Source organism: Bombina bombina, chromosome 5 (genome assembly GCF_027579735.1).
Source record: "Bombina bombina isolate aBomBom1 chromosome 5, aBomBom1.pri, whole genome shotgun sequence".
In the NCBI taxonomy this organism is placed as follows: domain Eukaryota; kingdom Metazoa; phylum Chordata; class Amphibia; order Anura; family Bombinatoridae; genus Bombina; species Bombina bombina.
Genome location: NC_069503.1, coordinates 256,862,620 through 256,877,649, shown reverse-complemented (window position 1 = coordinate 256,877,649; position 15,030 = coordinate 256,862,620). Strand labels below are relative to the sequence as shown.

Genomic DNA, 15,030 nt, shown 5'->3' with positions numbered 1-15,030 from the left:
GTTTGCTTAAAAAGATTTTTGTACAGCAAGGTTACCTTCTACAACCAATTTCATGCATTGTTCCTGTCACTACGGCAGCGTGTTTCTGGTTCGAGGAACTAGAAAAATCGCTCAGTAAAGAATCTTCGTATGAGGAGGTTATGGACAGAGTTCAAGCACTTAAATTGGCTAACTCTTTTGTTTTAGATGCCGCTTTGCAATTAGCTAGATTAGCGGCGAAAAATTCAGGGTTTGCTGTTGTGGCGCGCAGAGTGCTTTGGCTAAAGTCTTGGTCAGCGGATGTGTCTTCCAAGACAAAATTGCTTAACATTCCTTTCAAAGGTAAAACATTATTTGGACCTGATTTGAAAGAGATTATTTCAGACATCACTGGGGGAAAGGGCCACGCCCTCCCACAGGATAGGTCTTTTAAGGCTAATAATAAGCCTAATTTTCGTCCCTTTCGCAGAAACGGACCAGTCTCTAATTCTGTATCCTCTAAGCAAGAGGGTAATACTTCACAACCCAAACCAGCCTGGAAACCAATGCAAGGCTGGAACAAGGGTAAGCAGGCCAAGAAGCCTACCACTGCTACCAAAACAGCATGAAGGGATAGCCCCCGATACGGGACCGGATCTAGTGGGGGGCAGACTTTCTCTCTTTGCTCAGGCTTGGGCAAGAGATGTTCAGGATCCTTGGGCGCTAGAAATAGTTTCTCAAGGTTATCTCCTGGAATTCAAGGAACTACCCCCAAGGGGAAGGTTCCACAGGTCTCAATTATCTTCAAACCAAATAAAGAGACAGGCATTCTTACATTGTGTAGAAGACCTGTTAAAGATGGGAGTGATACATCCAGTTCCAATAAGAGAACAAGGAATGGGATTTTATTCCAATCTGTTCATAGTTCCCAAAAAAGAGGGAACATTCAGACCAATTTTGGATCTAAAGATCCTAAACAAATTTCTCAGGGTACCATCGTTCAAAATGGAAACTATTCGAATGATCCTACCTACTATCCAGGAAAATCAATTTATGACTACCGTGGATTTAAAGGATGCGTACCTACATATTCCTATCCACAAGGAACATCATCAGTTCCTAAGGTTCGCTTTTCTGGACAAGCATTACCAGTTTGTGGCACTTCCATTTGGATTAGCCACTGCTCCAAGGATTTTCACAAAGGTACTAGGGTCCCTTCTAGCGGTTCTAAGACCAAGGGGCATTGCAGTAGTACCTTACTTGGACGACATCCTGATTCAAGCGTCGTCCCTGTCAAAAGCAAAGGCTCATACGGACATCGTCCTAGCCTTTCTCAGATCTCACGGATGGAAGGTGAACAAAGAAAAAAGTTGTCTGTCCCCGTCAACAAGAGTTCCCTTCTTGGGAACAATAATAGATTCCTTAGAAATGAGGATTTTTCTGACAGAGGTCAGAAAATCAAAACTTCTAAGCTCTTGTCAAGTACTTCATTCTGTTCCTCGTCCTTCCATAGCGCAGTGCATGGAAGTAATAGGATTGATGGTTGCAACAATGGACATAGTTCCTTTTGCACGAATTTATCTAAGACCATTACAACTGTGCATGCTCAGACAGTGGAATGGGGATTATACAGACTTGTCTCCGACGATTCAAGTAGATCAAAAGACCAGAGATTCACTCCGTTGGTGGCTGACCCTGGACAATCTGTCACAGGGAATGAGCTTCCGCAGACCAGAGTGGGTCATTGTCACGACCGACGCCAGGCTCAGGGTCTATGGTCTCGGGAAGAGTCTCTTCTCCCGATAAACATTCTGGAACTGAGAGCGATATTCAATGCTCTCAGAGCTTGGCCTCAAATAGCAAAGGCCAAATTCATAAGGTTTCAGTCAGACAACATGACGACCGTTGCATATATCAATCATCAGGGGGGAACAAGGACTTCCCTGGCGATGAAAGAAGTGACCAAGATAATTCAATGGGCGGAGGATCACTCCTGCCACTTGTCTGTGATCCACATCCCAGGAGTGGAAAATTGGGAAGCGGATTTTCTGAGTCGTCAGACATTCCAGCCGGGGGAGTGGGAACTCCATCCGGAAATCTTTGCCCAAATAACTCAATTATGGGGCATTCCAGACATGGATCTGATGGCGTCTCGTCAGAACTTCAAGGTTCCTTGCTACGGGTCCAGATCCAGGGATCCCAAGGCGACCCTAGTAGATGCACTAGTAGCACCTTGGACCTTCAACCTAGCTTATGTATTCCCACCGTTTCCTCTCATCCCCAGGCTGGTAGCCAGGATCAATCAGGAGAGGGCCTCAGTGATCTTGATAGCTCCTGCGTGGCCACGCAGGACTTGGTATGCAGACCTGGCGAATATGTCATCGGCTCCACCATGGAAGCTACCTTTGAGACAGGACCTTCTTGTTCAGGGTCCATTCGAACATCCGAATCTGGTTTCCCTCCAACTGACGGCTTGGAGATTGAACGCTTGATTTTATCAAAGCGTGGGTTTTCAGATTCTGTAATAGATACTCTGATTCAGGCTAGAAAGCCTGTAACTAGAAAAATTTACCATAAAATATGGAAAAAAATATATATGTTGGTGTGAATCTAAAGGATTCCCATGGAACAAGATAAAAAATTCTATCCTTTCTACAAGAAGGTTTGGAGAAAGGATTATCTGCAAGTTCTCTGAAGGGACAGATCTCTGCTTTATCTGTTTTACTTCACAAAAGACTGGCAGCTGTGCCAGATGTTCAAGCATTTGTTCAGGCTCTGGTTAGGATCAAGCCTGTTTACAGACCTTTGACTCCTCCCTGGAGTCTAAATCTAGTTCTTTCAGTTCTTCAAGGGGTTCCGTTTGAACCCTTACATTCCGTAGATATTAAGTTATTATCTTGGAAAGTTTTGTTTTTGGTTGCAATTTCTTCTGCTAGAAGAGTTTCAGAGTTATCTGCTCTGCAGTGTTCTCCGCCCTATCTGGTGTTCCATGCAGATAAGGTGGTTTTGCGTACTAAGCCTGGTTTTCTTCCGAAAGTTGTTTCCAACAAAAATATTAACCAGGAGATAGTTGTACCTTCTTTGTGTCCGAATCCAGTTTCAAAGAAGGAACGTTTGTTACACAATTTGGACGTAGTCCGTGCTCTAAAATTCTATTTAGAGGCTACTAAAGATTTCAGACAAACATCTTCCTTGTTTGTTGTTTATTCTGGTAAAAGGAGAGGTCAAAAAGCGACTTCTACCTCTCTTTCCTTTTGGCTTAAAAGCATTATCCGATTGGCTTATGAGACTGCCGGACGGCAGCCTCCTGAAAGAATCACAGCTCACTCCACTAGGGCTGTGGCTTCCACATGGGCCTTCAAGAACGAGGCTTCTGTTGACCAGATATGTAAGGCAGCGACTTGGTCTTCACTGCACACTTTTGCCAAATTTTACAAATTTGATACTTTTGCTTCTTCGGAGGCTATTTTTGGGAGAAAGCTTTTGCAAGCCGTGGTGCCTTCCATTTAGGTGACCTGATTTGCTCCCTCCCTTCATCCGTGTCCTAAAGCTTTGGTATTGGTTCCCACAAGTAAGGATGACGCCGTGGACCGGACACACCAATGTTGGAGAAAACAGAATTTATGCTTACCTGATAAATTACTTTCTCCAACGGTGTGTCCGGTCCACGGCCCGCCCTGGTTTTTTAATCAGGTCTGATGAATTATTTTCTCTAACTACAGTCACCACGGTATCATATGGTTTCTCCTATATATATTTCCTCCTGTCCGTCGGTCGAATGACTGGGGTGGGCGGAGCCTAGGAGGGATCATGTGACCAGCTTTGCTGGGACTCTTTGCCATTTCCTGTTGGGGAAGAGAATATCCCACAAGTAAGGATGACGCCATGGACCGGACACACCGTTGGAGAAAGTAATTTATCAGGTAAGCATAAATTCTGTTTTTCATATGCAAAAGAAGGGGGGGGGGGGGAGTGTCTTATTTGCCACTTGCAGTGGGCTTCCCAGCTACCTTTTCAACAGAGCTAAACTGAAAACTTCTAAGTAAGTTTTTAAACCATTTTATACTGGATTTTTATTTCAGTATCTGTGCATCTTATTCTTTATAGTAGTGTCTATTACATGCAGTTATATGAAAATGAGTGTATACTGTCCCTTTAATATTGTACCAGCTCCGGTAGTGGAGACTAGCAAGGAGATTTACATGGGATGTGTCCTAGAACTGCTCTATACTTACAAATTGTGCAATGCTTTTATTACTTGCATACATCTTTGCAAAGTATCAAGCTTTTAAAGATCCATAGAGCATGTAAGACTAGTGACCCCACACCTCTGTATTTACGCCCTGCAACCATTTTTTGTTCAGCACCTGGGTAGAGCTTGCTGATTGGTGGCTAAATGTAGCTACCAATCAGAAAGTGCTACCCAGGGTAATGAACCAAAAATGGGCCGGCTCCTAAGCTTACATTCCTGCATTTTCATATAAAGATAAAAGAGAATGAAGAAAAATTGATATTAGTAGTAAAATAGAAAATTGCTCTATCTGAATCATGAAAGAGAAAATGTGAGTTTCATATCCCTTTAATGTACCTAGGGGAATCTTATTTAGTTTTCTTCATTTTCAGCAAACTTTGTTGTTTCACTAATCTGGTTGTATATTTTATGCTTTGTGTTAAATATTTTTAACATAAATGCATTTTAGTTTGAATTACAAAATAGAATGCATTACTGTTAAAAATATTTAACTCTAAGCATAAAATATTTTCTTTTCTACAAGTAGTTTCCAGAAACACTTTTCAGTTGCCTTATAGTATTAGAAGTTAGTGAATCCTAATGAGTTTTCATAACCAGCTGTAAAAACAAAAGAGTGGAAGAAAGACAGATGGTGACAGTCAAATCGGCTAATGGAAACCCCTTTTACATAGCTGCTAATTAAGTGACAAAATAGTGGTTGTTTTAAAACCAGTCTTTAAATTATACATTGGAGATGAATAATGTTAATATTTCGTATAGATATGTGAATAGCTTGCAAAAAACCAGAAATGACTGTTGGCGTGCAAATGAGAGCTACAGAAAAGAAATATTAAATCTGTGAGTTTGTGTCAAAAGCTGTATATCTGAACACTCAAAATATCCCTGTTAACATTACTGTAATAGTATTTTTCTTGAAATTACATTACACACCTCTTGCTTTTTTTTGTAAAATTGTGCCTGTCCCACATTTCCACGCAAATTCTGTAACCTGCAAATGTTGCAAATCAAATGGCTTTTGTAGTCAGTTTGCAGCAGTTTGAAAACCTAGCTTATACAAAAAGAAGTAATTAATATCCCTTTAAAGGACTATGAATTGCAAATTGTGACGTTTTTGTTTTGTGTTGCATAAACTATAAAATAATCTGTATTTCTTTCCTAAGATATGGAGAGTCCACAACGTCATTCAATTACTAGTGGGAATATCACTCCTGGCCAGCAGGCGGAGGCAAATACACCAGTGTCACTCCCCTAACCATAATCCCTAGTCATTCTCTTTGTCTCTGTCAATGGAGGAGGTGAAATTTGGTGTCTGAAGAAATTAATTCCTTTTTCAGGTACTTTTCCCTGCAAGCAAGGATTTTGGTTTAGCTGAGTCCAAGTCAATCTCTTCAGTAGAGTAGTGGTGGCTTTTAAGCAGTTAGGAAGTTGTGAGGTAGTCCTAGCTTTGTTTCCTAACACATTGCTGCCCATGGTACAGAAAGCCAGAGTTGGTTACTCTGTTCTTTCTTTTTCTGCAGGTCTCTGTAAGGAGTATGTGTCCTTTCATGCCTTGTGAGCTGTCTTCCTGCTGGTCTGCTATACTGCAGGTAAGTGCTTTTGTCTTCTAGGTCTTGGAGAATTGCACTTCAGAAGAATGTCATATGCATTAGATGGGGACATTTTTAAAATCATTTATACAGAATTTTCTTTGGCAGTGGGCAGGCACATTATGTATGTTGAGACTAGGGGTTGATCTTCCCTTTATTGAGATGTTTTTCCACTTTGGGCTAATTTTGTTGAAACACTTTATTAGTATGTGTGTGGCTTATGTCTTATACAGGGATTTATGTATAAACTTAAAATTTGGCAGTTGGTTTTCTTTGCACGCTTAGCTAGAACAGGCTGACAGACTGCTTGAGCGTTTGTGTAAATTAAGCTCTGGTGTTGTAGGCAGAGAGAAACTCGCTCCTTTTTCTTGCTGCATAGTTTCCTCTCTGCCGGTCATGTGACCTCTCTCTGCTGTCGGATATTCGCTGAGCGGCGTCATTGAATTTCAATCTCTTCAGTATCGATCTACTATATGATCGTTTTTGAGACTTCTGGCAGCCAAATTGTGTATGTGTTACGGTAAGGCACCTCAGCCTGTGTAGGGGGCTTGATTGGTTTATTATTTTAAAGAATTTTTGCATAACATTAAGCGGCTGTGGTGTTAAAAATTCTTAAAGTGACAGTGTATTTAAAAAAATACAATTTGGGGATTTTTTAATTTAGTATTATGGACATGGACCAAGACTCTGTGTCTTGACAAATGCTTGTTATGCCTTGAGGCACAAATTGTTTTGCCTATGCAATTCTGTGCTGCATGCTAAGCTTGAACACTTTAAAGATAAATTGTTGCCCTCTGAGCCCAATGTCTCTCAGGATGATGCTGTTCAGGCAATGCCACAGCTTTCTCCTCAAATGTCCCAAGCCTCTATGGTGTCACATACAGTGCCCTGCAGTTCCTCTAAGCCTGCTGGAGGAGTTTATTTGCCTGCAGATTTTGCTGCACAGGTATCTTTTGCGGTATCTGCGGCATTATCTGCTTTTCCTATGCTGGGAAAACGCAAGAGGAAAATTAGACATTCAAATGGTAATGTTTCTGTTCCACCTACTGCTTCACAGGTTGCCCTCCCTCATAAGTCTGATGAGGAGGATACTTTGATAGCCTCTGAGTGTGAAATCTCAGATTCGGACAGTATTATTCCTTCATCTGATACTGAAGAAGTAAACTTCAGATTTAAGCTTGAACACCTTCGTGTACTGTTAAAGGAGGTATTGGCTACTTTAGACGACTCCGATACTTCTGTCATGGTCAACCCTAAAAAGTCTAGTACTTTCCTCTGTGGAAGTGTTTCCTGTTCCAAACCGTGTGACAGAGATTATTTCACAGGATTGGGGAAGCCAGGGGTACCTCCCCCCCCCCCCATCTCCCGTCTTTAAAAAGATGTTTCCTGTTGCTGACTCCATTAAAGATTCATGGCGCCTAAAGTAGAAGGGGCTATTTATACTCTGGCTAAGAGAACTACGATCCCTATAGAGTATAGATGCTCCTTTCAAGGATTCCATGGACAAAAAGCTGGAGGCTTATTTGAAAAATATGTATGTTCATCAAGGTCTTCAATAGCAACCTGCAGTTTATATTGCCACATAACAAGTGCGGCATCTTATTGGTGCAACGCCTTGTCTGAATCAGTTTTAGTAGAGACTCCGTTGGAGGAGATCCAAGATAGGGTTAAGGCTCTCAAATTAGCCAATTCCTTTATTTCTGATGCTAACATGCAAGTTATTAGACTGGGAGCCAAGATGTCTGGCTTCACTGTCTTAGCCTGCAGGGCGTTGTGGCTAAAATCTTGGTCAGTTGATGTTTCCTCCAAGTCCAAGCTTCTGGCGCTTTCTTACAAGGGTAAGACCTTGTTTGGACCTGGTCTGGCTGAAATAATTTCTGATATTATTACGGGTGGAAAAGGGTCTTTTCTACCACAAATTAAATTAATTTTCGTTTTAGTCGGACATCACCTCATTGGCTTACATCAACCACCAGGGAGGAACTCGGAGTTCCATAGCCATGAAGGAGGTTGCACGGATTATTTAGTGGGCATAAGCTCACAATTGCTTTCTATCTGCCATCCACATTCCTTGAGTGGACAACTGGGAATCGGATTTCCTGAGCAGACAGACATTTCATCCCGGGGAGTGGGCTCTCCAGGTTAACCCTCAAATGGGGGGTGCCGGAGTTGGATCTGATGGCGTCTCGGCAAAATGCCAAGCTTCCAAGGTACGGTTCAAGGTCAAGAGATCCTCAGGCCGCTCTGATAGATGCTCTGGCGGTTCTTTGGGATTTCGGTCTAGCATACCTGTTTCCTCCATTTGCGCTCCTTCCACAAATTATTGCTCGTATCAAACAAGAATAATTCTAATAGCTCCTGCATGGCCTTGCAGGATCTGGTATGCAGACCTAGTGAAGATGTCATCTCGCCGCCTTGGAGGTTTCCTCTGAGGAAGGACCTTCTAACTTGGGGTCCATTCCTCCATCCAAATCTCGTTTCTCTGAAGCTGACTGCTTGGAGATTGAACGCTTAGTTCTGTCTAAGCGTGGATTTATTTATTTTTTGAGTCGGTCATTGAGACCATGATTCAGGCTCGCAAGCCTGTTACTCGAAAAATTTACCATAAGGTATGGCATAAATACCTTTATTGGTGTAGGGTCAGGATTCCTAGAATTTTGTCTTTTCTCCATTAAGGTCTGGAGAAAGGGTTGTCAGTCAGTTCTCTGAAAGGTCAGATTTCTCCATAACCTATTTTATTACTCAAGCGTCTGGCGGATGTGCCAGATGTTCAATCTTTTTGTCAGGCCCTGGTCAGAATCAGGCCTGTGTTTAAACCTTTTGGTCCTCCTTGGAGCCTTAATCTTATTCTTAAAGTTTTGCAGCAGGCTACGTTTGAGCCAATGCATTCCATAGATATTAAATTGCTATCTTGGAAGGTTTTGTTTCTTATTGCTATCTCGTCTGCTTGGAGAGTTTCGGAACTCTCGGCTTTGTAGTTTGATTCACCTTACCTTATCTTTCATGCGGATAAGGCGGTTCTTCGTACTAAATTGGGGTTTCTTCCTAAAGTGGTTTTGGATAGAAATATTAATCAGGAAACTGTTGTACCTTCTCTCTGTCCCAATCCCTTTTCTCATAAGGAACGTCTGTTGCACAACTTGGATGTTTTGCATGCTCTAAAATTCTACCTACAGGCGACTAAGGATTTTCACCGTCTTCTGCTCGGTTTGTTTCTCAGGAAAGCATAAGGGTCAGAAGGCTACTTTTACTTCTCTTTTCCTTTTGGTTGAATAGTATGATTTGTTTTGCTTATGAGACTGCTGGACAGCAGCCTCCTGAGAGAATTACAGCTCATTCCATAAGGGCTATCTCCTCTTCTTGGGCTTTAAAAAATGAAGCTTCTGTGGAACAGATTTGCAAGGCTGCAACTTAGTCCTCTCTGCATACTTTTTCCAAATTTTACAAAATTGATACTTTTGCCTCGGCTGAGGCCTCTTTTGGGAGAAAGGTTCTTCAAGCGGTGGTGCCTTCTGTTTAGGTCTGCCTGTCTTGTTCTCCCTCCCTGTTCATTCTGTGTCCTCAAGCTTGGGTATTGGTTCCCACTAGTAATTGAATGATGTCGTGGACTTTCTATATCTTAGGAAAGAAAACAAAATTTATGCTTACCTAATAAATTTCTTTCTTTCCGGATATGGAGAGTCCACGACCCCACCCTTTATTAATACAGTTATTTTTTACTAAACCTCAGGCACCTCTACACCTGTTCTTTCTTTTCCATTTCCTTCGGTCGAATGACTGGGGATTATGGGTAGGGGAGTGACACTTAACAGCTTTGCTGTGGTGCTCTTTGCCTCCTCCTGCTGGCCAGGAGTGATATTCCCACTAGTAATTGAATGACGCCGTGGACTCTCCATATCCGGAAAGAAATGTATCAGGTAATCATACATTTTGTTTTTAGAGCTTGATACATATTCTGATTTTGTATTAAAACCATTTTGAAATCCACAGCACATAATTCTGTTCTCCCTCTGCAGTTTTTATGCTCTTTGGACACTGTATGTATTAGGACATATTACTTTATCCCCCCCATAATGTACAACCTGCCCTACTCTTAAACCATTTAATTGGACTTGGATCATGAGCACTTAATTAAAAGGAACCTCCACCAAAACTGATGCATATTTAGTTCCTAAAAGTTTATTTTTCATTGACATATTCAAAACTAGTGGGTACTTCCTGTTCATGTGTACATTCTTCCCCTTCCTGCTAGCATCAGTTCTGTTTCTTTCTTTCTGAAGTAGAGTGGTATTCAAAAGTTCCCAAAGCCACCACCAGGCTAGCTGTCCCTAACCTTTGTCAGGGATTGGATATGGGTTTTAACTAGGGTTGCCACCCCTCCCTTAAAAAACAGAACACTTATAAGTTACACATGCTGCCGGGAGGAAAATGAATAGTGCTGTTTAAAAACACAATACATGTTCCTCCCTGCACACCCTGCAGCATGTGTAACTCATAAGTGTCCAGGAAAACATGGCTGAGGTGGCAACCCTAGTTTCAACCCTCCCATAAATACAGTATTGCCTAATATGGCCTGTATTATATTCATTGTATTTAAATCTAGCAAAGGTGAATGTGATAACATTTCTGATTTTCTTTCTTTCTCTTTTTTTTTTTTTATAATTTGGATTGTTATTTTAGGTAATTTTTCTGGTACACCAAACAGTGTTAAGTCATCCTCTGGAAGCTCTGCTCAGTCACCTCAAGAGTTCCTGAGTTTTACAGATTCTGAATTGCGAACAGAAAGTTATCATCAACCTCCACAGCCACCATCAACCAAAGAGGCAACTAAGGGAGAACTTGGACTCCAGGAGGTCTCTATGAACAGTTTTAGTTCCTTAATGGGCCTTCCTACAAACCCAAACATGTCTTTTCAAACCAAAAACTATGATAACGTACCTGGAGATTTTTTGAATTCAAGCCTTACTGTGACTGGTTACAAACGGGTACAACCTTTGATAGATGAAGATGCTGTAAAAGGAAAGAGACGTAAAGGAAACAGACAGAGTAAACATGGGCCTGGTAGGCCCAGGGGAGGCAAATGCCAAGAAACAGCATCTCATTTATCAGTTTCTTCTGCTTCTCCAACATCATCTGTTGCATCTGCAGCAAGCTGTGGTCTTCAAAAGTCTCCCACATTGCTCAGGAATGGAAGCTTGCAAAGTTTAAGTGTTGGATCTTCTCCAGTTGGATCAGGTATGAGCATGCAAAAACTTCCTTGTTGCAAATTATATCATTTTTTTTAAAATGTGCATTAAGATGCAAGTTCAGTTGGGATTTAACTTTGTTTTTTTCTAGATTATATCCAACCTTATCAGATGAAGGATCACAAAGGAATTGTTTAACCAGCATAATTTAATAAATTACATTAGAAAATGTGAATTTGACTGCATAAACTGTTCATATGTGAAAGGAGGAAGTTATATACAGTGGAGCTGCTCATGTAGACATGTTGAGAGGTAGAGAAGTGGGTGGATTGAAATTGGACAGCAAGTTAAAGGGACAGTCTACGCCAAAATTTTTATTGTTTAAAAAGATAGATAATCCCTTTATTACCCATACCCCAGTTTTGCATAACCAACAGTGTTATATTAGTACTAGGTAACTCCTCGTGCGTGAGCATAATGTTATCTAAATGGCACACATGAACGAATGCTCCCTACTTGTGAAAAACTGCCAAAATGCATTCAGATAAGAGGCGGCCTTCAAGGGCTAAGAAATTAGCATATGACCTACCTAGGTTTAGCTTTCAACTAAGAATGCCAAGAGTACATAGCAAAATTGATGTACATTAGAAAGTTGTTTAAAATAACATGGCCTGTTTATTTGTGACTAGACTGTCCCTTTAAAAAGCCATCAAGACCAAATTGTGTCATACATGTTCTAGGTCTGACAATTGTAAAGTGTTATATGTTGCTTTTTGGACTTAGCTTCATTATCATTTAATGTATAAATAGTCTTTGAGGTAAAGTTACTTTCTGCTGTGCTCATGATTGCCAGCAATGTATTTGTAACCTCTTGGTTTCCGTAACCCCTTGATAGCTAGTAAAACACACAGTGATTTAACTTCAATCTGAAGGTGCTAGGCTCAAAAAAAGCAAGGCAGTTATAGTTTCTTTTAATTTTGATAGTCCTATTTCAGGAATCACACTGTCCTAAAGTAACAATTTACAAATAGATGCACAGCCTTTTGAGCAGTTTAATGACAAACAAATGTGCAGCAAAGGTTATTTGCATAGAGAGTTTGCTTGTTAACAGATTAAACATGTGTTTGTGGTGACCTGTATACTTATTTGTGTAATGTCAATGGGAAATGTGAAACTGCTATAGGGTTATCTAGAGGCTAGATAGTTCAGAAGATAGAGTATCTGACTGGTATGTTTAAGTTCATAAGTTCAGAACATGCTCAAGGCAGTTAATATTTATTTTTAATATGCGTGTATTAAAACCTATAAAGTAACCACATTGAGGAGCTTGTGTTTTTGTAAAACCAAGTGCTAGTTTAAAAAAAAAAATTTTTAAAAATTGATTATTATTGTTATGATTATTATTTGAATGTATTCAAAGGTTTATTTAGCCCTCTCTCTCTTATTTGTGTGGAATTTTATATTTTGGTTGGTCAAAATATTTTATGTTCTTATGTAAAGACACAGACAAATAATAGTTAATAATAATTATTATTACTATTCCAGATAACCCAACTATGATGATGTATATCCAGATAGCTGTAATGTAAGACAACTATTTTATATATATATATATATATATATATATATATATATATATATATATATATATATAGATAGATAGATAGATAGATAGATGTGGTGTAAGTTCTAATGGTATACACAGAAATTCATTTGGCCAATATAGTATGTGGTCTTTTGCATAAAACACTACAAAAACATAAAAAAATTCATTTAAAATGTTAGATTTAATCTACCTGTGAACTTACTCATTGGTTAAAATAAGAAATAAGTGTAGTTTTATGGTCTTATCTGCCTAGGTCAACATGTACCACGATGTAATGATTATCTCCTGTGGAAAAGTCACAAAATTTTAAATAACTGGGACACCTAGTGGTGCCCCGTGTTAAATGTGTCTAACCTTTTAAAAACAAAGGAGGCCTCAGTTAATTCTTTTCTCTTATAGGGCCAGTGAATAAACACTAAAAAGCACATTGCATTGCATTAGCAAAAGAAGTCAAAGTGATGATTTGACTTCTGAATTGTATTTTAAATTGAACAATAGTGGTCTACAAGGTATCTGCAGTGTATTGATTTGATTTTCTCAACTTGGAGCAGAGTATATTATATTAATGTCAGGTAAAATGGTGAGCATAGGCTTGCATTCACTATGTTCTGGGATTTCATGCTATACATTATCTGTAATTATAGCATTGTTTAATGGAATTGTCTGATTGCAGTTAGCTGAATATCACACAAACATAGCAGACACTAAAAAAGATCCCTGATATTGCCTCAGTTGTTTTTATAAGAAATAAAATGTATTTTCTCCTCAGCAATAGCTGCTTTGATTCATATCCAAATCATACTGTTACATTAAACAATGAAACCCAAAATGATTTGAAAAAGCATAACATTTTAAACAAATTCGTAATTTACTTTCTGAATCATGAAAGAAAGAAATGTGGTTTCATGTCCCTTTACATTATTCTTGTGTCCTTGGGTTGCTTTTCCTTTGTCTGTTTAGTATGTGCAGTTTGGATGCATTTTTACACTTTGTGTGTAAACTATCAATGCAGTGATTTTTATATCTGCTGTCTGCTGCAAATGTGTTGTTTGAATAACGGCTCCCAGCCTTTAGATATAATTATATCATTATTACAATGTAATGTTGAAATTACACAGAAAAATAAAAGTATTTCTAAGGGGGTGATAACCAACACAATTCCTTACTTGTGGGAATTCACTTCCTGGCCACCAGGAGGAGGCAAAGAGCACCCACAACAAATCTCTTAAAGGGCCATAATACCCAAATGTTTAAACACTTGAAAGTGATGCAGCATAGCTGTAAAAAGCTGACTAGAAAATATCTCCTGAACATCTCTATGTAAAAAAGAAAGATATTTTACCTCAAAAGTTCCTCAGTAGCCACCTCCCATTGTAAAGGATTTCTAAGCAGCATTTTAGTGTGTCTGTCCTAGGACAGCTGAAAGGATGAGCCTCGTGAACTCTCATATTATTTCACCAATCAGGTAAAGGAAGCTTACTATGAAATCTCATGAGAGTTAAGTCAAATCTCATGAGATCACAGTAAGAGTTCATGACCTCAGCACTGCTGATGCTGATTGGCTGCTGTTCATTTCTTCATTTTTTTTTTATTTTTACCTGCAGCTGGGATCAGCTGAGTATAACTTTTTACACAGAACTTACTCTGCTGAGCTGAGGAGATTGTGAGGTAAAATATCTTCCTTTTCTACATAGAGATGCTCAGGTGATATTTTCCTGTCAGCTTTTTACAGTTATACTGCATCAGTTTCAAGTGATTTAGCATATGAGTATTATGTCCCTTTAAATATCCCTCCTACTTCCCTCTCTCTCCCAGTAGTTCTTAACCTCGTCAACTAGGAGCAAGCAAGGTTAGAGGTGTTCCAGTTTTGAAGAATTGCAGGGAGGTTAGTCCCTGAATTTCCCTCACTGGATAGTTCCTGGAAGAGAGGGTTTAAGGAGAGTACTGGCTGTGCAGATGTACATCATCTTGTTGTAGTCACAAGCTTGCCACAGATGACACTGGGATAGTTCTTTTGCCTCCTCCTGTTTGGTCATGAAGTGTACTCCCTCAAGATATCCTGTGCTGTTAGTTACAGCACAGGATGGGCTGCCTACTGTCTCCCAGGACTGCAATGGGGCTAAGAACAGTGGAAGGGTCTGTTGATGGGTAAGTACCCATATGCTTTTTCAGCCCACAAGCCCTTAGTGGCAGCACTTGTTGTGTATCATAGCCCATAACTACTGTACAGTATGACTAGTCTACACCTGTACAATACACACAGTATTAAATATAGTGTAAAATAGACTGTGAGAGCAGTCTTTTTTTTTATTACTGGTAAGGGGGGTTTAGTTTTGTTTCCCTTATGTATATTAGCATATGTGTGCATCAATTTGGCGCATTACCGGTTGGTTACTCTTATGACTGTGGGAGGGTTCTGCGCTCAGATTTTCCCTTCAATCC

At 39.9% G+C, this 15,030-nt stretch overlaps 1 protein-coding gene across 1 annotated transcript in view; it reads left to right on the top strand.

The window, feature by feature from the left end:
* MLLT10 (MLLT10 histone lysine methyltransferase DOT1L cofactor) overlaps positions 1 to 15,030 on the top strand; it is a gene marked incomplete in the record, with an annotated part of 665,806 nt that overhangs the window by 393,650 nt on the left and 257,126 nt on the right. The window contains 1 exon segment of the mRNA XM_053713959.1: positions 10,477 to 11,031. Coding sequence (XP_053569934.1) covers positions 10,477 to 11,031 — 555 coding nt within the window.